This window comes from Mesoplodon bidens (assembly GCF_964165515.1).
Source record: "Mesoplodon bidens genome assembly, chromosome: 3".
NCBI lineage: Eukaryota > Metazoa > Chordata > Mammalia > Artiodactyla > Ziphiidae > Mesoplodon > Mesoplodon bidens.
Window position 1 is genome coordinate 73,460,647 of NC_138178.1, and position 22,166 is coordinate 73,482,812.

Genomic DNA, 22,166 nt, shown 5'->3' on the forward strand with positions numbered 1-22,166 from the left:
TTTATCCCCCTGCCCCAGCCCTCCTCCATCTGTGAAATGAGATTAAGCCCTGCCCTTCCACAAAATTAAGACCAGGAAATTTGTGTGTTACGATGAAATGAGATCATAGCAAATAGTGATGATTTCCTTTTTTAAGCAATTTTTTTATTGTGGGAAAATGTACATAACATAAAATTTACCATTTAAACCATTTGAAGTGTACAGTTCAGTGGCTTCAAGTACATTCTCATTGTTGTGCAGCCATCACCACCATCCGTCTTCAGAACTTTTTCATCTTCCCGAACTGAAACTTTGTACCCATTAAACACTAACTCCTTGCTGCTGCTCCTGTCAGCCCCTAGTACCCACCATTCTCTCTTCTGTCTCTATGAATGTGACTACTCTAGGTACTTCATATAAGTGGAATCATACAGTATTTGTCTTTTTGTGACTGACTTATTTCAGTTAGTTTAATGTCTTCCTTCAGATATACACCCAGAAGTGGAATTGCTGGATCATGTGGTAGTACCATGGAATTTTTTTTTCTATACTGCTTTTCATAGTGGCTGCACCAATTTAGATTCTCTCCAACAGTGCACAAGAGTTCCCTCTTCTCCACATCCTTGCCAACACTTGTTGTCTCTTGTTTTTTTGGTAATAGACATCCTAAAACGTATGAGGTGATATCTCATTGTGGTTTTTATTCACATTTCCGTGATGATTAGTGATCTTGAACACCTTTTCATGTACTTGTTGGCCATTTGTATGACATTTTCTTTAGAAAAATGTCTATTCAGGTTCTTTTCCCTTTTTAAACTGGATTATTATTTTTTTTTCTAATGAGTTGTATGAATTTCCTATATATTTTGGATACTAACTCCTTATCAGATATATGGTCTGTAAATATTTTTTCCCATACTGTAGGTAGCCTTTTCATTTTGTTGATGGTTTCCTTTGCTATGCAGAAACTTTTAGATTTGATATAGTCCCACTTGTTGATTTTTGCTTTGTTTCTTGCACTTTTGTTGTCATCTAAGAAATTGTTACAAAGACCAATGCCAAGGAGATTTTTCCCTTTGTTTTCTTCTACACATTTTACGTTTCAAGTTTTACATTTGTCTTTAATCTATTTCAAGTTTTTGTGTTTTTTTTGTGAGTGGTGTAAGATGAGGTCCAAGTTCTTTTTTTTTTTTTTTTTTTTTTTTGCATATGGGCATCTAGTTTTCCCACCACCATTTATTAAAGAGACTATCCCCTTTCCTTGAGTATTTTTGGCTCCCTTGTCAAATATTAGTTGATTGTCTATGCATGGGTTTATTTCTGGACTCTATCAGCCATTTATCTAATGATTAACATTCAGGTTTTTGCAGTTTTTTGCTCTTAATAACGTGGTGTGGTGAGCATTCTTCTACACATTCCAGTTTGCCTGTGGTAGTTAACAAGAGTAGAATAGCAGAGTTCTAGGGTGTGTACATTTTAAACTTGACTGCAGTTTGCCCACTTGTTCTTCAAAGTGGCCATGCCAATTTACACCCCCATGGGCTGGAGAGTGTCCTCTCCAATCCTTGATATTTCCAAGCTCTTTAGTTTTGGACAGGCTGGAAGATGAAATGGCATCTTGCTGTTGTTTCAGTTTGCATGTCCCTACGGACTAATGCATTTGAGGGTCATCTATCTGATAGGTTGATGACTATTACTTCAGGTGGACTCCAATAGCAGAATTGTTCTTGCAAGGCAGTGGGGCTGCTACTCCCTGGCTTTCAGTGGCAGGCCTTTGAGGTGGCTCTTTGGCCAACAAACCTGCAGCAAAAAGCTCACTATGATATCTTGTGCCACCAGAAGATGCTGCTGAAATTTCAGTTGGCTGAGGCTGCTGTCAAAGGAGAGGAAAAAAGACCCAAACCTGGCCATGAGCAGGACGTGTGCGGAGGCTTCCAGGAACTTTAGATGCCCAGCAGTGAGTGGCAGCCCCTGGAGCAGTGGAGGGTGGGGTCGACAGAGCAGGAAATGATTCCACCAGCCACACCCCAGGGAAACACAGAGCAGCAAGTTTGCAGTAGTGAGAGTGCTAGGCTTTATTGAGAATCAGTGACACAGTCCACTCCTAGGGTTGATTAAATGTCATGAAAGCTGGACAGTGTTCACCTCTGGATTCCTTCTGATGACATGTAATCCTTGTGATGAATTTTAGATTCTGAGAGGCCCTCAGCAGAGTCCAATAGGAGTGCTGTAGTCCCTCTGCGCTGAGAAAACAGAAACGGGCAGGACAGGGAAGGAAGGGGAGAGACCTGAGAATGGTTACACTTCAGTTCATTCTGTTTTGTTTTGTTTTCTACAAGACATTCCTCAGGAAGCTAAGGGAATCACCTTTCTTGCAGACCTCAGTTATATCCTGGTGGGAAAAGAATGAACTCACTCTGTTGCCAGAAGACTTGGGTTTGAGTCCGGCCTTTGCCACTTTGTGCCCGTTTCCTAACCTGTAACACCAGGCTAATGTTCCTTCCTGCCTGCCCTGGAGGGCTCTTGTTTGTAGTGAGCAGCACCGGGCCGGAAGTCAGGACCACAAATTCTAACTCTTGTTTTGACAGAAACTCACTGGGTAACTTAGTAAGCTCCTTAAGCTCTCTCTCCCTCAGTTTCTCAGTCTGTAAGAGGGTGTGATCTCGCCTGTTCCACTGGCTGCCGTGAGAATAAAGACGACAGGGGTGTGAAGGGTTTGCATAAACACTGCGCTTTGGAGGTAGCATCCGGCACAAAGTTGCGCACATTGTGCATGAAAGTGCCCACCCACAAACAGCCAAAACTGGTTTTACTTTAGATGCAGAGAGAATGTGCTTTTACGGGTGAACTCGGTTGGCTAGGACGATTTCTGGCCTGTCTTCTTGGGCAGCTGAGCAGCAGGATCAGAGAGGGTTTCGAAAATGGGGACAAACTCTGAAGACCAGCCAGGTGTCTTCCCGGGTCCTCTGGGATAGCGCTGCTCCAGACGGCTCCCTTGCGCCACCTGGTGTCCCATCCCCGCCACTGCCCAGAAACCACGTGTAAGAAAGTGCTTGCAACCTAACTACGCACCCTGGTTTAGACCCACACTAGCCAATAGAGAAGGGGGAGGCGGGGCAGGGGAAAGCGAGAGCCCAATCATTTCCCGCTTTCCGAGGAGAAGGCGGGGCTTGGGATTTACCACGTTGGGTTTGTCCGCAGCGCTAATTACTTTTTCCAAAGACTGGAGGGCTCACTCCGGCTGGCGCCGCCGCCTCGCGCGCTCCTACTCCGCCGCGACCGTCCGGGGGGGGCTGCTCCTCCCAAGTACCATGTGTGACGGCGCCCTGCTGCCTCCTCTCGTCCTGCCCTTGCTGCTGCTGCTGGTTTGGGGACTGGACCCGGGCACAGGTAGCGCTCCCTCTCCCACTGCCTCTTCTTCGCCTGTGCCTCTCGCGGCCACCTTCCCCCTGCCCTCCGGAGGCATCCTGGCGGCCTCCGTCTGCCCGCGCGGCCCGGCTCCGGCGGCGTACCGCTGACAGCTCCGGGGTCGACGGGGCGCGGGCCGCGGCCGGAGGACTGGGGTCCGGGCGGTTGTCGGGAGGCCGCGCCGCCGCCGGTTCTCCGGACGCCGATGCCGCGGCCGCGTCCCCGGAGGTGGTAGGGCGGCCGCGCCGGAGACCGTTCCGGGGGTGGCGCGGGGCACGGGCGGAGGCTCTGGCTGGCATGGAGGTGTTGGGGCGAGGGAATGGAAGAGCGCGCCGGCTCGGGGCCGCGCTGTCTCCAAGCTGGCGCTGGATGCCCAGCGCTGGACGCAGCGCCCGGCGGGCCGGAGGGCGGGCCCCGCCGCGCTGACGCGTCTCCTTTCTCCCCGCAGCTGTCGGCGACGCGGCGGCCGACGTGGAGGTGGTGCTCCCGCGGCGGGTGCTCCCCGAAGACGTGCACCTGCCGCCGCTGCCCGGCGCTCCAGGGCCCCGCAGGCGCCGGCGCCCCCGCGCGCCCCCAGCCGTCCCGCGCGCCCGGCCCGGCGAGCGCGCCCTGCTGCTGCACCTGCCGGCCTTTGGGCGCGACCTGTACTTGCAGCTGCGCCGCGACCTGCGCTTCCTGTCCGGCGGCTTCGAGGTGGAGGAGACCGGCGCAGCTGGGCGCCGCGGACGCCCCACAGAGCTGTGCTTCTACTCTGGCAGCGTGCTCGGCTACCCCGGCTCCCTCGTCTCGCTTAGCGCCTGCGGCGTCGCCGGCGGCCTGGTACTGCCCGCTCCCCCTCCGGGTCTGCCTGGCGATCCCTCGCGGCGCCGAGGGTGGGGGTGAGGGGTGGTCCCCGGGGAGGGCTGGGATTGGGGTGGGGCCTCCGGCGTGCTCTGCCGCTGGCGGGAGAGAGCACCCCCAACCTTCCAGAGGGTCTATGAGCAGAGGGCTAGAAAGAGGAAGCGACCTGTTATCCAGTACCTTCCACTGGCAGTCCTAAGCCTCAGAGGTGCGCCAGGCCAGCGCCGATATGGGGTTGCATAGCGAGATACGCCGCAGTCCGCTCAGGGAGCACATGTTCAGCAGAGATGAAATCTGTCAAGCCCCTAGACTGAGAGGTGCGCTTGACCCAGGTGTAGAGAGAACGCTATTTGCATCTGCACAGGTGTGTATGTGTGCGTGTCATGGGGAACACCTATCTATATGTGTGTAGCTCACCTATTCTTGGATGTGGGGGTGGAGCATTGACCTCATTTCTGTCCTTTTGAGTCTTTATGTACCTGGAAAAAGATATTTGGAGGGGTCCCCCGACGGGCCACTAACCTACTCTTCTTAGTTGAAACGTGAGAACCAGGAGAGGGAGGGTGTCTCTAATATTTTTACCTTACACTGCAAGCAGACATTTATCTGGCACTAACCCTCAGCCAGGCCTGAGGAATGCTTACATTGGTGATGAGCAATGTCATCCCCAGAAGCTCCCTCGATGTGGCAGTAATTCCTCCGCCACCCCACCCTGCTGCATTTGCGGCACCCGTGGCAGTGCTCCGAGGGGCGGAGGAAGTTCTTGTGCGCCTCTACCCTGCCTGCGCTCACACTGGCTCACTTGGCTACACGGGTGCCCAGACAAACACTTCCCAGCTTCTCCATCGTGCCCCCATAGAGCGCAGATGGCTGGCAGATGGGCTGCCCCCACCCATCAGAGCCTGGGATGGGCTCAGAGAATGTTCCTCTATCTTCTGGGGAAGTGGTTTCTGATATTCTTTTGTGTCTGTCCTTCCCTGGCACAAGAAACTGCTTCCCCCACCTCCACCTTATCTTGCTCCACCGTCTAGAATTCTCTAGCCCTTATCCACACAGTGTGCAACGAGTTGGCACGAATCTGCAACAAAGCCAGAAACCCTGAGGGTCCAAGTCTTTATATGAGACTTCTGCTCTCTTTCCAGCAGTGTAGGGGAACTTGGGGAGTAATTCCCAAGACTTGGCCTTCACCAGTTCCCCTTTTAGGATTTGTTGAGTCCTCATCAGAATGTGATCTCCTTTTGCTGGGCTGGGAGAAATTGGCTTCTTTGGTTAAACAAGGAAAATGGACCGTGGAGGGGGCCTGGTAGGAGCTAGTGTGGAACAGGGGTGGGGAATGTGGGCTATGGGTGAGGAGGCTTAAGTAGGGGTGAAAAAGGCTCAGGTCACCGAAGGACTCAGGTCAAGGCTGTATCATGTTCTGGGAGGGACTGGAAGGCCCACATCATTTTTCCTGTTTTTGCCAAAGTGTTTAAAGTCTAGGTCACATCACTGTACTGAACATGGAAACATCTGAATCCCATTTGCTGCGGTTTAGTGAGTTTCTGTAGAGGTCAGAGTTTATACTTCTTGGTGTAAAGTTTCCAGCAAGGCGCTATCTGTGAAGGAGCCGACGGTGGAAATCTGGATAACATTGATTTAAAATCCTCAGAGTGAGTGCTGGGCCCTCTCACAGATGGCATATGAGCAGTGAGAGTTCCCTTCCGTCCTCCAGGTTTTCAGGAAGACTGTCCTTCCCTTTGGCACCATGTGAGGGCGCTGTGCTTTAGATAAAGGAACGAGGCCAAGAGGCTGAGTTCAGTGTGTGCCAGCTGCGGAGGGACCTCTAAGACTTTAGATTTTAAATTTCTGCTTGAGCGGACACTTCTGTTGTTTAGTCTGCCTTGATCATCCCATTTGTGTAAGCTGGACATTGGACATTTCTTCCTAAGTACACCCTATAGAGGAAGGGCAGGAGGCCAGAGACAGCAGGTGATTTGGAGTGGACCTCTTGGTGGCAAGGTGGTCCTGCCTTTCTAGAAAAGAAAGCAACGGAACATAGGCTAACCAGGTTTGCATCGCACTCCACCTTACTTTGATTTTGGTTCCCTAATGTGCTTGAGACAGTTCAGCTGGGTGGTAATGCAGCGTTAGTCCTTCTGGACCACGGTGGAAGCACCATAGAGATGTGGCGCACCTGTTGTGTGTTTTTGAGGACTGGCTCAACCACGAGGTGTATGGGAGGAGTGATGCCCAGTAGATGAGTTTTGGTGCCCACAGTTGGGAGCATTCCAAAGCCTCCTTGTGTCTAAAGAATCATGTAGAGCAGGGGTTGGCAAACTTTTTCTGTAAAGGACCAAGTAGTAAACATTTTAGGCTTTGCAGGCCATATGGTCTCTGTCACAACTACTCAACGCTGCCCTTTTAGTGCAAAAGCAGCCGTAGAAGGTAAAGAAACAGATGGACCTGGCTGTGTTCAATAAAACTTTATTCCGATGTTAAGTATGAATTAAATCCTGCTGCATCTCACATCTCCAGAATGGCTTAGTAAGGAGTGTTGCCTGCAGGGCAGGGCATGCAGGCTCTGTTCCCTGTTCTGTCTGTCTCCAGAGACATTTGGTACCTGTTTAAAGGAGAAGCATGATTAGATCATTACTTAATTGTTGATGTGTCAGGGGAAGTAAACCTCATGCTCCATTTTGCTCCCTCCCCACGCCCCGCTTTTGACAGGGGGCAGAGGGGCGGGTCTGTGGCATTTACCCTGTATCTTGTCTTGAAAAGCTGTGCAAACTGCACTTTTTGGATCTTCAGAGACCATGGGCTCAGGTATTAACTGTTTTATGTTTATGCATCTTCATTTTATTTACATTTCAGAGAGTCCTCAGACATAACATAGGTTTTTGGAAGAGTTTCTGTAACCGTATAACTTCAAAGCGATGAACTTTGGGCATATGAGGAAGGTATTTTTCCTCCCAGAGGATTTATGTGAGTTTGGATCAGCTGCCTCGTGTGAATGGGACCAGATCATGGAAGGCCAGCAGAATTCGAAGAAACTTCAGGTTAAAGTTCACCAGAGCAGGCAGTGGAGGTGGAACTTCGGAGATAGAGTGAGTGTCAGTCTCTGAAAAGACTCTCTATGCTGCTTGTCTGAAATGAGTGGTTGGAGGGGCTGTTTTCATCCCCACACGTGAGGAGAGGTGGACAGAGAGGGGTCTGGTCTGCTGAGCAGTGGCCACTCTTCCTTCATGAATACTGAGCTCAGGGGAGTCCACCGCCCAGAGTCTGTCCAGCCCTTCTTGGCTGAGGCTGCGGCCTGCAGGGGTGCACTGTGGGTGAGATGTCGGGACCAGAGAGGACACCCAGGAGCTCTGGGCTGTGGCCCATTTTCCAGGCCACCCTGGAGGGACAGAAGGTCAGGGATAGCCCCAGCGTGCCTCCTCTGGAGTCACAGCCATGCTCTGCAGGGGGCTGGCTTGTGGTCTCTCTCACCCAGGCCGCTCTCTGGGGTCCTGATGGCCCGGCTGCCCTGGCTCTGTGTGGTGCCTGACCGCAGCTCGGGGGCCTTTGTGGTCGTCCTTCACCTGTGCTGCTCCCCACAGTCTTAGTTCCCATAGCTCTTCCTCCCAGTCTGTTCGGGAGCTTTTGTAAGAATGCTCACCTTTCCCATAGGGGAAGAAGTGTAGTCTAGGTAAGAACAGGGGGCCTGAGTCCAGCCAGGCAGTGAGCAGGTGGCTTAGAAGAGTTGGGGGACCGCGTTCTCAAGAGGGCAGCCTGACTTCAACGTTGAAGGAGCTGGTTTGGGAGGTTGCTGCCTTTCCCTTAAGAGCTACCCAACTCACTTTTCCTTGACCCAAAATTGCCTAGCTTTTTAATGCAACATCACTTGATCACTGACAGCTGAGTAGGAATTGGTCTTGGCAAAAAGTATATGATGGGGAGACCATTTGAAAGGGAGCAAATAGACCAAACCACGTTATCCTGCATCATTATATTGATGCAGGTGTGGGGAAGGCACATAGTCCTTAGTCATTCATCAATTAATATTACTGAAGAATTTATCATGCACAGCATAAATATATTTGTTAAATGCAAAGTATATTTTTTAAAGCTTTGTAAAAAGAAACAATTGAGTGGATGTTAAGGAAAGTAGGAAGGGAAACAACAGTTGTGAAATTTGGGGTGTGGAAGAATTAAAGGGGAGAACTTGGTGCAGAGAATTCTAAGGCCTCCCACGGCCTCCTCTGGAAGGACGTTCACTCTGCCTCATGGTGACTTCCTATACCCATCGCTCATGGGCATCAGGTTGCCCATGACTGTCACCTAGGATACCTAACCCTACCTCATTATTTACCTAGGTACGTAACTAGATTTTCCCACCTGCACTTTTATTTAGTTGGCAACATTTTAAAAAAGAAAAAAATACAAGATGGGATGATGAACTGAAGATGTCTTCTTAGACTGATTGCATTCTTGGAGCTTATTTCCTGAACTCTGAGACGCTGCAGCTGCCTGGCCTTGGATCTGTGCAACAGGAGATGTTTTTGCAGCCAGTATGTCTTGAGGGAACCACTCGGAGTCAGTGGTTAACCTTTCCCCGTGCATACTTCTGCACGTGGGCACACGGTTGCACCATCACACTCCTGTTTTTTAGCAAGTGAGGCTGCACAGCCGTTCCGGGCTGTGATCTTGAGCAAGTTGCTTACCTCCTTTGAACCTCCCTGTCTGCAGCCATACAAGGGTAAATAACATTGGCTTTGTGTGGCTGTTGAATGAAGTAAGATAAAGTCCGAAATCATTTAGTGAGAGCCTGGCACATTAAGGCATTGAAAACACATTTCTCCTCTTGCCCCACAGGCCATTCCCAGGCTTTTCTAGTTATAAATCAAGCAATCAGTCAACATAGTTGACTAAATGAACAGATCATTATCACACAGCTGCCATGTGTAGGACCCGCTGGTAGGCTCCCAACGAGCCTCAAAGAGAAATACGAGGTGGGCCCTGTCTCGGAAGGCAGTCCGGGTTCGCGGGGAAGGAAGGTGTGCTGGAGCCTGCAGGGTGGCTGGTGGGGAGAGCAGGGAGTGGCTCTGGGGTCTGATGGGGTGGGGCAGGTCCTTCGGGTAGAGCTGAAGGGAGTGAGCCTCAGGTTCTAGGTGGGAGGAGTGATGGCAAAGCCTCCTGGCCAGGTCCTTCCCGAGGTAAGGGGCCCACGAGCCGACTGTGGGATGGAGATGGGTGATGAACTGAATGGACAGGTGTCTGGATTAGATGAGGCGGGGCCCTGGGTGCCAACTTAAGGCATTTAGAATTTATCCTAGACCAGTAGTTCTCAACCTTGAGCTGGCATTAGGGTTCCCTGCGGGATTTGCTACACTGATTGCTGGGCCCCGCCTCCTGGGTTTCTGATCCAGTCCGTCTGGGGGGTGGGCCTGAGCACTTGAGTTTCTGACAGGTTCCCAGGTGCTGCTGCTGCTGCTGTTGGTCTGGGACCATTTTGAAGATCACTGGCCTAGAGGCAATGGGGGGTGCATTTCTGGCTACTGACCGGGGAGGAGCCCCTGGTCGGAGAGGTGTGGGGAGGACTGAAGCAGGAGAGCATTTGGAGGGGCGAGGTGATGGGCCTCAAGCCTTGGATGGCGGAAACGGAAAGGAAGGGAGACTACGTGAGAGGGGGTCCGAAGGAGGAGCTGACAGTCTGTGACTAAGTCCATCTAGTGATGGGGAAGGGGGCGTCTGGCTTTGGAACGAAGACCAAGAATCTGTGTTCAGGCCTTTGACATTTGCAGAGGCAGCAGCAGGATTTTGAAAAGGGGGCTCTGGATGGCACTCTGGGAGGGGCAGGGGGACTCCCCGTGGAGGTTGGGAAGGCCCTCACGCCTGTGCCGGGTTGAGGATGCTCCTTCCCGGGGACACATTCGAGCCCCCCAAACTCTGCTGAGGCCCCCTAGAAAGCCAGAGGCAGGTACAGGAGGGCCTGCAATCACAGGATTGTTTTTCCTTCCTGAGAGCAGACTTGCTCCGCCTCTCCAGCCACCTACGGCCACCTGTCCACGGGGAGAAGCCTACCTAAGACCTGGTCCAGTGAACCCGGGAGCCACAGTATCCTGAAGAGGAGAGGCTTGGAGGGCTCCCTGGGCACTGAAATCCCAGTGTGGCCTTTGTAGGATGGTGAGGTCAGCAGTCACGAGGCAGGTCCCCTCAAACGGAGGACAGGGCATCAGATGGTTCCAGAGCATGGATACAACAGGGTTTCTTTATCTTAAAAGCATTTGCCGCATTATGCTGAGAAGTTGTGCTCATGTTAGGAAGTGGTACAAATCTTTCTGACCTTCACACATTTTTCCAGCTGCAGGAGAGCTAGTCCTGCTTCAGGGGGTGGGGTGGGATTGGATTAACAATACCCAGTTTATAACGCTCTCTTAAAGCAGCACAGAAACCCTTCAAAGCCAGCTTCCAGAATAAAGAGAATTGAAAGGGAACCACTCAGAACTGTTATAATATCAGGTTATCCCTGATACACTTTATTTGACCCAAACTTCTTTAGTAGGATACCAAAGTTTAGAATATGTAAGATTTCTCTTCTAAGAGCACCATTTCATTGAGGATTGTTCTCTCCTTTGAAACCAAGTGGCCTCAGGGCTTCCAGTCCTGTCTGCCCTAGGCATCTAGTTCCCCACAGTTCTCTTCAGATGGTGTTTGCAGCTCTCTTGCATCTAATGCAACCTGAGGCTTTTCCTTGCTGCCATCTGTGGAACAGGGAGGCCTTGGAAGAGCATTTCCATGTGTCTCACTTCTCGGCATAGATGGTGACCAGAGGAATAATGCAAACCCAAGCAACCCTGCTTAGCTCTTGGGACCACAGGGCAGCAATGTGCTAGAAGCCAGGGCAGAGCCCCACAGTCAGAGGAAGGCCCAGGTTGGTGCAGATAGTCTGCATCCAGGGTACTTCCACGTGCTGGAATCAAGCATCTCTGGCACCCAGTTAAAAGCTACGGAAGTGGTTCTCCACCCTGGCTGCACATGGAAATCTCCTGGTGAGCTTTAAAAAAATACCAGTGCCTGAATTTCACCCCAAGGGATTCTAATTCACATGGCCTGGAGTGGGGCCTGGGCCTGACTTTTCAAAGCTTGCCAAGTGACTGCAGTGTGCAGCCAGGGACGAGGACCTCTGAGCAAGGGGGACTGCGGGAAGGCCATGCTATTGCCTTCTATTCCAAGCCAGTCCAGTCCAGTCCATCCCATTCCATTCGAATCCATTCCATTACAGTCCAGTTCACTCACATTTTCTTGAGTAACTGTTATGTGGCAGACATTGGAAAAATAAGAAGGCATAATTCCGATCCTGCCTCAAAGGAACAAACTACTTTTTACGTTGTGACAGGTGCCCCATAACACAGGGGCTAGTGGGCTGGGACATAGCGTGTGAGGGAAGGGGGATTTTTTTTTTTTTTTTTTTTAACCGGGGAGAGGGGAGGGAGAAGGAAGGTCAGGGAAAGATCAAGAAGGCTGACAAGTTTTTATCCTGGGCTGAGATTGTGTGTGTGTGGGGTGGGGGGGCACGGGGGGAGGGGGAGGTGGTGACAAGCAGCACTTTTCAACAGAACTTTTTTTTTTTTTTTTTTTTTTTTTTTTTTTGCGGTACGTGGGCCTCTCACTGCTGTGGCCTCTCCCGTTGCGGAGCACAGGCTCTGGACGCGCAGGCTCAGCGGCCATGGCTCACAGGCCCGGCCGCTCCGCGGCATGTGGGATCTTCCCAGACCGGGGCACGAACCCGTGTCCCCTGCATCGGCAGGTGGACTCTCAACCACTGCGCCACCAGGGAAGCCCCAACAGAACGTTTTATCACTGTGATGACCCGGTGTATATTAGCGAGGCTTCAGGGTGCCTAGTGACAGCACTTGGAGGGGGCAGGGGCAAGTTCCTTCCTTGTGGTGACTCCTGAGGGGGAGGGCTGTGCCCTGCCCCCTCCCCCAGGTGCTAGTCTTGGCCACAGGCCAGCTTGAAAGTCAGTTCCCAAGAGGACAAGTGGCTGCCAGGTAGAGTATAGGCCATTAGTCCATGTGTCTGTCTCTCACCGGCATTGCCATTCTCTTTGCTGAATGGATGGAAACCAGCATGTGGGTTCCTCCAAAAAAGACCTTCTAAAGCAAAACCTCCCCCAAGGGGCTGGACCATGCTTTTGTGTGTGTGCATGTAGGTACCTGTAGGCTTTCTCACCAAGGTGAGATTCTCCCTATATTGTGTCACATTAGAACTACTGGCTAACTGGCCTTTACCCTGTGGCTTGTATGCTAGGCTGAGTGAATGATAACTGGCTTTGAAAGTTCTAGACTCAAGGGGGCCTCTAACCTCCCAGAGCCGGAGCATTTCAGGAAGCCTCCGGCCCCTGTCAGGGTTGAGCGTGTCCCCCAGGGAGCACAGCCCTCCTACAGCGTGGGGCCCATCCATGCACTGTGCTGTATCTGCCAACTTTATTTCAACCACAGGCGTTTCCACTGAAACGGTCATCAAGGACTTCTGCGCTGAGGCTTTCTTTTTTTTAAATTTACTAATTAGATTTTGTTTATTTATTTATTTTAACATCTTTATTGGGGTATAATTGCTTTACAATGGTTTGTTAGTTTCTGCTTTATAACAAAGTGAATCAGCTATACATATATCCCCATATCCCCTCCCTTCTTGCCTCTCCCTCCCACCCTCCCTATCCCACCCCTCCAGGTGGACACAAAGCACCGAGCTGATCTCCCTGTGCTATGCAGCTGCTGCTCACTGCTATCTATTTTACATTTGGTAGGATATATATGTCAGAGTTACTCTCTCACTTCGTCCCAGCTTACCCTGCCCCCTCCCCGTGTCCACAAGTCCATTCTCTACGTCTGTGTCTTTTTAAAATTAATTAATTAATTTATGTATTTAGTTATTTTTGGCTGTGTTGGGTTTTCATTGCTGTGCGCGGGCTTCCTCTAGTTGCGGCAAGCGGGGGCTACTCTTTGTTGTGATGCTCTGGCTTCTTATTGCGGGGGCTTCTCGTTGTGGAGCATGGGTTCTAGGTGCATGGGCTTCAGTAGTTGTGACACGTGGGCTCAGTAGTGGTGGCTCATGGGCTCTAGAGCACAGACTCAGTAGTTGTGGTGCATGGGCTTAGTTGCTCCGCGGCATGTGGGATCTTCCCGAACCAGGGCTCAAACCCATGTCCCCTGCATTGGCAGGTGGATTCTTAACCACTGCATCACCAGGGAAGCCCCTACGTCTGTGTCTTTATTCCTGTCCTGCCCCTAGGTTCATCAGAACCATTTTTTTTTTTTTTTTTTTTTTTTTTTTTGCGGTATGCGGGCCTCTCACTGTTGTAGCCTCTCTGGTCGCAGAGCACAGGCTCTGGACGTGCAGGCTCAGCGGCCATGGCTCACGGGCCCAGCCGCTCCGCGGTATGTGGGATCTTCCCAGACTGGGCCATGAACCCGTGTCCCCTGCATCGGCAGGGGACTCTCAACCACTGCGCCACCAGGGAAGCCCCAGAACCATTTTTTTTAAGATTGCATATATATGTGTTAGCATATGGTATTTATTTTTCTCTTCTGACTTACTTCACTCTGTGTGACTCTAGGTCCATCCACCTCACTACAAATCACTCAATTTCGTTTCTTTTTATGACTGAGTAATATTCCATTGTATATATGTGCCACATCTTCTTTATCCATTCATCTGTCGTTGGACACTTAGGTTGCCTCCATGTCCTGGCTATTGTAAATAGAGCTGCAGTGAACATTGTGGTACATGACTCTTTTTGAATTATGGTCTTCTCAGGGTATATGCTTAGTAGTGGGAATGCTAGGTCATATGGTATTTCTATTTTTAGTTTTTTAAGGACCCTCCATACTGTTCTCCATAGTGGCTGTATCAACTTACATTCCCACCAACAGTGCAGGAGGGTTCCATTGAGGCTTTCTTTACACACAGCTCTGGTGGATCTGCACAGCCTCCCACAGCCACTCTCTGCCTCCGCTTCTTCAATCTCCCCAAAGTATCATAGTGAACAAACTCAAGTTTTAACTTCAAAGGAGAGGGGAGAAAGCCATGCTTCCTGGCAGGTCATGCAGTGCCACTTTAAGACAGTTTTATTTGGGCAGTAAAATCTCTGAGTTGTTCTTGGCAGCAGTTCTAATGAAATGGAAACCTTGAAATCTTCTTACAGCAGTAAGTACCGTCTCAACCCCTGTTTTGGGGACTAAATGTTGTAGGCGGTCTTATTAGTGGATCTGATTTATTTTCAGAGGACTGGTATTGATGCATCCTTTCAGAAGGTAGAGGAATCTATATCATTTGGTTTGAGTGAGCTCTGTACCTGAGACCTGAGGAATTGCTGAGCTGTGGTGGAGAGCAGTGCTTCTCAAAGCCTGGTCCTCGGACACGCAGCATCAGTATCACCTGGGGACTTGTTAGAAATGAAGGTTCTTGGTGAGCATCCATGACCTCCAGGTGATTTTGATGCACACTGGAGTTTGAGAACTACCGCTTTTAGGAAGTAGTGTCAGGACTTCCCTGGTGGTCCAGTGGCTAAGACTCCTCGTTCCCAATGCAGGGCACCCAGGTTCGATCCCTAGTCAGGGAACTAGATCCCACATGCCGCGACTTAAGAGTTCACATGCCACAACTAAGACCCGGTACAGCCAACTAAATAATTTTTTTTTTTTTTTTTTAAGAAAACAGTGTCATGGCTTTTAGAAAATAGTATTGGGGAGAGAGAGAACAAAGGATGTTCATGACAGCCTAAGACAGATTGGCCCGGTCTCCTGAATCTGTGCTAACAAAGGTGGTCCCGACCATGAACGCAGAGCAGAGCAGGGGCTGTGGACTGCAGGGCCCAGTGTGCAAACAGATAATTCTCAGCCCTGGCCCAGTCAGGATCTTTGTGAGTGGTTTACCTTGTTTTGTTGCTGTCTCAGAAGAGAAGCTAGCAGCAGGTATCCTGGGGAAGGAGGGCAAATTGTTTTAATGTTATTAGCATTGGTTCCAAATGAAAGGAAAAGTTCTCTGCATTGTGTGTGTGTATATATATATATATATATATATATATATATATATTTTTTTTTTTTTGCGGTACGCGGGCCTCTCACAGTCGCGGCCTCTCCCACCGCGGAGCACAGGCTCCGGACGCGCAGGCCCAGCGGCCATGGCTCACGGGCCCAGCCGCCCCGCAGCACGCAGGATCCTCCCGGACCAGGGCACGAACCCGCGTCCCCTGCATCGGCAGGCAGACCCTCAACCACTGCGCCACCAGGGAAGCCCTGTGTATATATTTTTAAGAATTAATATTCACTCTATTAAAGCGACAAATTAAGAATCCCAGTCCTTAAGTTTTTCGTTCAATTTACAAGTCATTTATTTATAATCTAGCAAGTTTTTCAAATACCTTTTAAGGGGCCTTTGGATAACATTTAATCCTATTTACAAATTAGTGATTAACAACGTTTAAACCTTTAAAACTGTGTGTAGAAGTTTACCATATTCAATTTCATTTTCAAGTTCTTTTGTTGTCTGATTAAAAAATAAACCCTTTGCAAGTACTTAAATGATTCTTATAAATAATGAGGTAACTAGTTTTATAAACCTGGGAAGTCTTAAGTTCTCTTATACATTCTGATACTGTTTATAAGCCTAATAAGATTTTTAAATTACAGGTCTAAATCATTGCTGTGCTTTAAATTAGAATCACAAATTGAATCCATTAGATACTCTGCCAAGTTCTCTTAAACACTGAAAAAAATCTACAAATCCACTATCACAAAACTATTAACACTACAGGTCTGACTCCATCCTCTCTATTTAATTCTAAATATTGCCCAGGAATAAGATATACTTTTTTCCCATTAAGGATATAATTGTCATTCATTCCCAACACTTCTGGAGGTACCTTCTTAGGTGGACTTTTAGGGGATGATATAAAAAATAGTTTTTTAAATGGGCTTTAATTAGAAGTAGGTGTATAGGAGCAGGCAAACAAGGGAATCTGTTCTCCCTCCCCCCTGCTGCAGCAGGGGCCCCAATAAAGCCTTGCCTGAAAAAAAAAAAAAAACACTAAAGTAAGATATCTTTGAAAGTGAACCCAGAAAATGGGTGCTGTTGCCGCACCCCCCCATCCCCCGCCTTCTGTCACCTGACCCCCAACACAACTGCTGGGTGAGATGTTTGAAGTCATGCAAGAGCTCATTCTAGGACTCTGTAAATTGGTGCAACCTGCAAAGAAAAAGCCCAGGCAGGGGAAGCAGGCCATAGCTAGGTGGCCTTTCCACCCTTTGGCTCTGGAGTCGTGGGCAAGTGTGAATGAGGATGACTGACAACTGTTTTCCTCTTTCTGGGCAGGTTGGCCTCATCCAGCTTGGGCAGGAGCAGGTGCTAATCCAGCCCCTCAACAGTTCCCAGGGACAAGAGCATCTGATCAGGCGCAGATGGTCCTTGACACCCAGCCCCTCTGCCGAGACCCACATATCTGGGCAGCTCTGCAAGGTCCTAACAGGTGAGTCTGGGAAATAGTGTGAATGACTCACAACACAGGCCCTTTTGGCTTTTGGTACCATCACACATCCCTAGACCATCCCCCTTGCTGTGTCTCCAAGTGTGCTGAAATCTTGTGAGCAAGAACTTACCTTTCCCTGTGTTTTGAAAGCTTTTTTTTATTGCCCATATGGCCACTTTCTTTTCATTTCTATGTGTATTAATATCAGCGTTTCGTGTGTAGCAGCCCTTTGAAAAAGGTGTTTCTAGAAAGAACCCAGGATCTCTTTTGTGTAGTGTCTCAATTTTATAGATCTGGAGCAAGTTGAGGCCTGAAAAACCTCAATGGCTTATTGTTATCAAGCCCGACGTTGGTGGCAGAGCTAGGATGAGAATTCCTTCCCTTGGCACCCCGGCCAGAGCTTGCTCTCCTTATACAGTGGTCCTCAGTCTTGTCTGCACTAATGAGAGTCACCTGGGGGACCTGTGACGCAGTAGTTCTTAAGAGTGTGACCCCAGCAGCATCCGCATCACCTGGGACTCTGTTAGAACTGCATGTTCTCTTCCCCACCCCCCCACCTCCTGAATCAGAAACCATGGGGGTGGGTCCAGGTAAATCTGGTCATGCTTAAGTGTGAGAGCCACTGCTTTAAAAAATGCCATGCACTAGCCAGTCCCCCCAAATCCTGATCTAATTGGTCTGTGGTGTGACTTGGGTGTGATTTTGAAGGTGGTTCTAATAAGCAGCTTGGGCTGAGAACCCAGGGTTCTTGTATTCTCTGCCTCTATGTGGGCAACGTCTGGTTTATCTGTTAAGTGTTTAAGGACATTTCACCGTGCTGGGTCACTAGCAGTCTGCCTGTGAGTGTCCCTTGATGAAGATGATATCCTGCTGCTCACAGGTGTCACTTCCTCCCTGGAGAGCATGGGACCCCATGGCTGACCTTTGGGAGTTGTTCTTTTGTAGTTTAAAGACTTTGAATAAAAATATAGTGTCTCAGTTTAGTATTCCAATGACCTTGGAAGTAAATTGATTATGACTGTCTTTTAGGACAGCTTTGTTATGCATAAGCGAGCCCTGCAGCTTAGCTCCGCTGGTGCATGCAGTCCTGACCCTATCCATATAGCCACCCTCCTTAGCCTAGTCTGCATTCAGCAGGGAGGTATTAGAGGTGATTTTGCTGGATCAGGGTCATCTCTGCAACTCCAGGAGAAAGAATGCCACCATACATTAGGGTTTTGCTGTGTTCCTTCCTGCACCCTTACAAAAACAGGAAAGAGAGGTCTCAGCAAAAAATTACTTGTAACTAAAATTTACCCCTTAATAGGAAGCAGGGGTTTTTGGTAAGTCCGATGGTTGGTTGTGTGTTTGAGCTTGATGTTGGTGTGTTACTTTAAACGTTAGCCAGCTGCCCCTATCTGGGTCAATCGGTGGATTTCTTTCTCTCTCTCCTCTCAAAGTAAATGACTAGTGGTCGTTCTAAATCTTTGTGCATTTTCTGCGGCTGATCTGACCATATTGTTTCAGAGGCAGAGGGATGACTCTAAGGCAGAGGTTCTCAGCCCTGGCTGTCCATTGGCATCACCTGGGGAACTTTAACAACTAGTCACACCCAGCTCCTGCCCCCAGAGAGCCGCTTTTATTGGTCTGGGGTGCAGCCTGGACATCTAGCGATTTGAAACCTCTCCAGGTGGGTCTAACGTTCAGCTGGTGCTGGGAACTGCTGCGCTAAGTTTCAAACATGATTAATAGCACCTGTGGGCCATCGGAAGTGGGTTTTCTCAGGTGAGAACCACCAAGCAGGGCCACACAGTGAAACCCAAGGACAAATATGTTTTATTCTTACTTTCCCTTTGCTCTAGCCAGTGCTTGTCAGCTGCTAGTCAGTGACCAGAAACCCCAGGTGCCTGTGGATGATATCATGGAATATTTGTCTAATTACCAGCTGCCATCCTCTTTAGGGGTGTGATACCAAGGATTGCTGACAAAATGATAAATTGTGTTTGTGTTTGCATTTTTGTCCCTAAGGCTAGTTTGGAGGCACTCTTCTGAGAGACTGTTTTGCCTTTAGTGAAGGAAATAAAATGAACAAAACCAGGGGGTTTATTCCCAGCCCCCAAATCTCACATCAGCATGCTCTGCCATGCAGGAGCAACATGTATATTTAAGGTGGTGCCAACTCAGGCTCTGTCCTGGGTAGGAACACAGACATAGGAGAAAGGTATAGACTTTGCTTCTGGTCCTTCTTTCTTTGTGTGAAATACTCAGTAAACTTTGTTGCTGTGTTGGGAAAGACAACAGGCCTTATAAGAGGCTTAGCTAATAAGCAGTCAATTAGGCCCTATCTAGTTTGGATTAACTTTCAAACATTGGGAGTTTAGAAACTGGGAAAAGTAATTTACTGGGACTCTAGCAAAATACATTCTTGAAGTTTCCTGGAAAAGATTAATCAGATTAATCCACGATTTCCCATGGGAACATGTTCTTTATGGCTGAGCACAGCAGCCATAGGTGTAATTGTGCCTTGTCATTGATCTGTGTTATTCCAACCTTGGACATGGCTTTGGGGTAGCCAGCTGGCTCAGGCAGGTGAGGAGCACTCTGATAACTCTTTCTCCTCCATGAAGCACTCAGTTTACCTGTGAGTTGACTCTGGATAAGCTGCCATGTTGACTAGGGGGATAGAGGGACTGACACAGGAAAGGCCACCTGGGAGGAATCACTGCCTTGTCTTTGGTACTATAGAGGTTGCATTTCTAGCAGTCTTCGGGGCTTCCAGAGAGGGGACAGATGAATCCTATTTCCTTTACAGCTTCTTACTCTAGGACCTTATAAATTAATTAAAAAAATATCACTCCACTTGGAACTTCACATGAAAATATGGAGGCTGTGGGCCTTTTTCCTTTTTCTTTTTTTAAATTTATTTATTTATTTATTTATTTTGGTGAGCATGAGTTTTTGAAGATATTTTTGGCTGTTCTTAAACACTAAAATGGTACTTTGGATATTTTGAAATGTTTCTTGATTTTTAAAAAAAATATTTTATTTATTTATTTTGGCTGTGTTGGGTCTTCGCTGCGGCATGCTGACTCTTAGTTGCGGCATGCAGATGTATTAGTTGCGGCATGCATGTGGGATCTAGTTCCCCACCAGGGATCAAACCCGGGACCCCTGGATTGGGAGCGCAGAGTCTTACCCACTGGACTGCCAGGGAAGTCCCTGTTTCTTGATTTTTTTGAGTGGTTATTTTGACTTCAAAACTTTTTGCCTGCCTGCTATGCTTATTTTAATTTCTCCATTCAGATTCATTATAGAATTTTCTCACTAGCACTTTCGTGGTTTTTAGTAACAATTTGAATCTCTTCTCATCCACTATGGTAGATATAACATGTGGATGGTTGAAGTAGATTGTAGAATAATGAAACTAGTTTCCTATGAGGCACTGTCAAAGTAGGAATCCTGCAACGTTTTGCATGGTGGTGGGCTCTTTAGAACGCAAATACACCAATGCCATTCAGCAGTGGTGCCTGTGAAGTCACTGATGTCTACTTTATAGTTTGTTTTGTTACGATTGTTTTAAAAAACAGTGCAGTAATTTTATAGTATTGTTTCATTAATTTATAGCATTCTGAAGTTAATTTTAGTGATACCATAGTGACACCATATTTAGAGGGTACCATAACGATTCAGAAATTGTGTATTGCCAATTTATGCAAGAATTTGCCTGTGTAATAATATCCGTATATACTCTGTAATAAATAAATGGTTGGGGCTTGTGTTTTGTGTCACTTAAGATTCATTTGGTTGGAAATGACAGAAATCAAACTGGCTTCAATACTAATGACATCACTGCCATGGGCTCCTGGAGCTGAGGAGCAGCGCAGGAGGTTGGACCTCAGGTCAGCCTTGGCCACAGCAGTTCTGTATCTGACAGCTTTGTCCTCAGCTGGCTTCTCTTCTGGTGAGAAAGAGGCAGCTGGGCTGAGGAGATAAACTCTTCTGTTTAGTCAGGGTTGACTTGGATCATGACTTGAGTTCCTTTCAGTTCACCACTGGTTTCAAGCGTCTTGAGGCAAGAGTAGAAGAGCTTAGCTCAGTCCCCACATGACTATGGAGATGTCACTCTGCCTTCCATCCTTGTCCTGACTTCCTGAAAGTCAGCTAAAAAGTCTGGTAGGATAGATTCAGGACACCTCTAATCCAGATAGAATCCATCATTCCAGCCCATGTGGTTGATAAGACTTTGGCTGTTTCCTTCTAACTTCACAGGGCCCTCGTCAGATGCTAATTAACTCCGCACCCACCTGTGCCCCGGATAAACATGGCTACTGGTTTTTGCTCATTAGGAAGGGCTCAATGCCTCTGAAATTTAGTTCCTCTAAACTTCTTTGAGACCTTAGGTCTCCAGTGGGTAAAGCAAAATATGATTTCATTGTTTATCCAGTGTTTTTTGTTGTTTCAGTGGTGGTGATAGTCTTCCATGTTTTTCTGCATCTTAAGTGGAAGAAGAACCCAAAGGAAATGGAATTAAATTTGTACTTTGAGTTTTTTCATGTTAATATTTTAAGTATGTATTCACATAGAAAAATATGAAATCCAAAAAGAGACACCACTATTTTAAGAATTATTATTCCTTGAGAAAGAAGAAAGATGTTAGAGACCCAACTCTGTCTCCTTTGCGTGTGACCCCAGAAGTGTCCCTTGGCATCTCTGTGCCTCTGTATTAGTTTGCTGGGGCTGCTGGAACAAACTACCACAGACCTGGCAGCTTGAACAACAGGCATTTACTTCCTCACAATTTTGGAGTCTAGAAGTCTGAGATCACTATGTGCGCACGGTTGGTTTCTTCTGAGGCCTCTCTCCTTAGCTTGTAGATGACAGTCTTCTTCCTGTGTCCTCTTATGGTCTCATGGTCTGTGCATGTCTCTGTCCTAATCTCCTCCTCTTTTAAGAATGTGAGTTATATTGGGTTAGAGCCCACCCTAATGATCTCAATTTCACTTAATTACTTCTTTAAATCCCCTATCTGCAAACTCGGTCACATTCAAAGGTACTGAGGGTTAGAGTACACAGTTCAGCCCACAAAGGCCTCTGTTTTCTCATCTGTAACACTGATATGATGCAGGTCTTGTCTGCTTCTCAGGGTTATTGCTGAAGAACACAGAGGTGAGAGGGTGATAGTACTGCTTCCAGCCACATTGGTGGGGGGAATGTTCATAAGAACACTTACAAATGCCTAAGAGGCAAAAAACAAACTTCGAGGAAATTAGAAATGGGCTGTATAAAGGGACCCTTTCTATAAGAATAGATATCATAGTTGGCTGGCCATCATCTATTCACAGTTTTTTCTTGATAAATAAATAGAAAAGGAGCTGTGTAGACTCAGGCAACTTTAGAAAGGACTGGGCCACTGAGCTTCAGTTTCATCATCTGCACCTGACTAATATCATCTACCTCTTGGGAGTTTTGTGAG

The 22,166-nt window shown here is 48.3% G+C and overlaps 1 protein-coding gene across 5 annotated transcripts in view; it reads left to right on the top strand.

The window, feature by feature from the left end:
- The first annotated feature begins 3,213 nt into the window (after window positions 1-3,213).
- ADAMTS17 (ADAM metallopeptidase with thrombospondin type 1 motif 17) overlaps window positions 3,214-22,166 on the top strand; it is a 350,286-nt gene continuing 331,333 nt past the window's right edge. For 4 of the 5 annotated variants that reach the window (XM_081230164.1, XM_081230165.1, XM_081230166.1 and 1 more), the window contains exons 1-3: window positions 3,214-3,369; window positions 3,836-4,206; window positions 16,561-16,714. In XM_081230164.1, the coding sequence (XP_081086290.1) occupies window positions 3,291-3,369; window positions 3,836-4,206; window positions 16,561-16,714 (604 nt within the window). In that variant the 5' untranslated portion in view covers window positions 3,214-3,290. Of the gene's footprint in view, window positions 3,370-3,835; window positions 4,207-7,115; window positions 7,311-16,560; window positions 16,715-22,166 lie in introns of those variants that run through there. The other variant, XM_081230167.1, reaches the window with a different exon arrangement.